At 36.4% G+C, this 2,877-nt stretch overlaps 1 protein-coding gene across 2 annotated transcripts; it reads left to right on the top strand.

Moving 5' to 3' along the window:
* Positions 265-2,615, top strand: LOC104743015 (BTB/POZ domain-containing protein At1g55760). 2 transcript variants are annotated; one of them, XM_010464133.2, is made up of 5 exons: positions 265-874; positions 1,056-1,204; positions 1,339-1,457; positions 1,531-2,148; positions 2,250-2,615. In XM_010464133.2, the coding sequence occupies exons 1-4, from the start codon at positions 756-758 to the stop codon at positions 2,131-2,133; spliced, it is 990 nt and encodes a 329-aa protein (XP_010462435.1). In that variant the 5' UTR covers positions 265-755; the 3' UTR covers positions 2,134-2,148; positions 2,250-2,615. The 2 variants fall into 2 exon arrangements, with proteins under 2 accessions (XP_010462435.1, XP_010462434.1); XM_010464132.2 differs by having other exon boundaries at positions 1,531-2,308.

The raw sequence follows: 2,877 nt of genomic DNA, 5'->3' as shown, positions 1-2,877 counted from the left end.
CAGCACCAAGACTATGTATGTATAAACCATCAGATCAATCTCTAGCTGGTCTAATTTTCTTAAGAAAAGGATAATGCATGGGGTCAATTATGTAATTTAAAACCCATATCTAATCCAGGAAAATTTGAAGTATCTATCTATGAACCTAAAGTCTGAAATTAGTTTGGAGACAAGAGTCTCCAATAAATGAGACACACGCCCCATACGACTGTCCCAGCTAGACAAATAATAAGGCAAAAGAACATAACACCAAACACTTTACTCTCTCTGTCTCTCCCTCAACCAAAAGCAAACGAACCCTTCGAATGACGTAAAAGCCAAAACACTGACTTTGCTTCCCCGTTATTTTTACCAATCCAAGAAAAAAAGCTAATGATTCCTTCATTAAACAATTGAGGTTTCCTCTCCTTAACCCCAAATCTCAAGCCTTCTCTCTTTGATTGTGTTCGCTTGCACACTCACATATGCATATAGGTTTGTATATGTGAGAGTGTATGCACAAATCTTCATGTAAAACTCTCATCAAACCAAATCCTCCCTCTCTCTCTCTCTCTCTCTCCATAACCTAAGATCACTCGCATAGAGATAGATTCTAAAACTATTTGATCTGTAAGGAGAAGAAGAAGAGGGTAACTTTTGTATATATATGGTAAGAAGCGAAGAAAAGAGCAAACCTGGGAAAATCAGGGGAGAATCTGCTGGAGGGTTTGTTGGATTGTATCCATGACATCACTGCGGCTTTGGCTTTCGCTAGGATGACTGATTCTGCTTACAGAGTAGACACCATTTCTAGACTCGCCCAATGGCGAATCCACAACCTTTCTTCCTCCACTTACCGCAAGTCCGATCCTTTCAAGATGGGTCTTTGGAATTGGTATCTCTCTTCACTCTCCTTCTCTCTTTTTTTTCACCTGACCAATTACGATCCGACATGATGAATGAGTAAAGTGGACACCTTTTTCTTTGTAATTGATGTGTTTGGTAATGATAATAAGATAGATTTTTGACAATTTGGGTTTTTTTTTTTTTTTTTTTTTTTTTTTTTTGATTTGAAGGCACTTGTCTGTAGAGAAAAGCAAGACGCTATTAAATGTTAAGTTGTATCCAGAGGTATCAAACCTTACCAGAGACAATCCACCACTTGCTTCCTTTGCTCTTCGTGTTATCTCTTCTGCTGGTGATAGGAAAGCTTTATCTCATCCAGGTAGTAGAGATGAACTTGTTTGTTTCATCCAATAGTTTGATTATATGATTTCCCTTTTGTTTCTGTTTCAAAAAATAAAAATATGAAATCAGAATGCTGACTCTGGTTTCTTTAATTATTTTACTCGAATGCAGAAGTAATTGATAAGCGGATTAAGACAAACGAAGATTTTCTTTGGACGATTGAAGTTCCCTTAACTGGAAAAATCATCATCGACGTTGAGTTCCTTGACTTGAAGGTTCTGTCTCAAGATGTAAGTGTCTGTCTTAAGAGATATTTGTAGGAACATATGTGTTGAGTTGTTGATGTTTTACCTGAATTGGCAGAGTGGAGAATTTTACTCTATCTGGGCAGACGGTTCAACTGAGAATCAATCGAAAGCAACAGCGGTAACATCCCTAGGACGTATGTTGACAGAAAGCATTTACACAGACATAATGATCAATGCAGCTGGTGGAAGCATTGGTGCTCACCGAGCTGTTCTTGCTGCTCGTTCACCTGTTTTCCGCAGCATGTTTTTACATGACCTGAAAGAGAAAGAGCTGTCAGAAATAAACATACTGGACATGCCACTTGATGCTTGCCAAGCTTTTCTCAGTTATATCTACGGCAATATCCAGAACGAAGACTTTCTTATACACAGATTAGCACTCCTCCAAGCAGCTGATAAGTATGATATTGCTGATTTGAAAGAAGCGTGCCACTTGAGTCTTCTAGACGATATCGACACAAAGAATGTGCTGGAGAGGCTACAGAATGCTTATCTGTATCAGTTACCTGAACTGAAGGCTAGCTGCATGAGGTATCTTGTGAAGTTTGGTAAGATATTTGAGATCCGAGATGAGTTCAACATATTCATGCAATGTGCAGACAGAGATTTGATTTCTGAAGTCTTCCACGAAGTCCTCGGTACCTGGAAAGGATTTTAAGGGAAATCAGAATGGGTATTATTATGTGTGCTATTGTTATTATTATTTATACAAGAACATTTGTGGACACTAATTTTTTTGTGCTAAAGGGATTTGTTGGTCGTTTATGTACATAGATGTAAAAGATCACAGAACAAAGAAAATGTAAACAAGTAATCTAGAGGTGCTTGATAAATCAGAAGAGGAGTTCATCTGCCAAAAGCTGCACGACTATTTTTGTATCTTTGTCTTCAGACGGGCCAAAAGACCGTTCTTAGCAGCAGCGATCATATCCAGTGCTGTCAAGTGGCTCTCACAGCGCATCTTCTGCTGGCCCTTTTTATTGATGAGTCTCTCTATTTCTCGACTTCCGAACGCCACATTTTTTCCAATGCTCTTCATGGAAAAACTATAATCAATAATAGTTAACATTAATATTGTAAGTAAGATATATTATTTTATTTATTTGTCAACAACTTATATATATTAGCTCTTTGTAGGAACATTGTTTACACAAGTGATATGAGGCGGTAGGAACTAAAATATATTAATTGTAAACTAAAAATTTATTAGATTTCATGAATTATTATCTATAATTACATTTATATATTTAAAATATATCAAATAGATCAAAAGAAGCAAAATACTATATTGATATACAAAATAAGCATTATGAACAACTTTTACTAATTTCAAAACATGAACAAAAAGTAAAAACAAAAAGTGAAGAAGATACGAAAGACCTTGTGTCTCTTCTTCTATTAG

The sequence above is a fragment of the Camelina sativa genome, chromosome 14 (assembly GCF_000633955.1).
Source record: "Camelina sativa cultivar DH55 chromosome 14, Cs, whole genome shotgun sequence".
Classification (NCBI taxonomy): Eukaryota; Viridiplantae; Streptophyta; class Magnoliopsida; order Brassicales; family Brassicaceae; genus Camelina; species Camelina sativa.
Note: the sequence above shows the minus strand (reverse complement) of the source record. Positions and strands in the feature narration are given on the sequence as shown.

Bases quoted from the DNA above. Each gene is read 5' to 3' on its own strand.
- LOC104743015 (XM_010464133.2), top strand. From the start codon at position 756: ATGACTGATTCTGCTTACAGAGTAGACACCATTTCTAGACTCGCCCAA. The intron at 875-1,055 runs GTATCTCTCTTC...TTTGATTTGAAG, and splicing joins AAGATGGGTCTTTGGAATTG to GCACTTGTCTGTAGAGAAAA. The intron at 1,458-1,530 runs GTAAGTGTCTGT...CTGAATTGGCAG, and splicing joins TGAAGGTTCTGTCTCAAGAT to AGTGGAGAATTTTACTCTAT.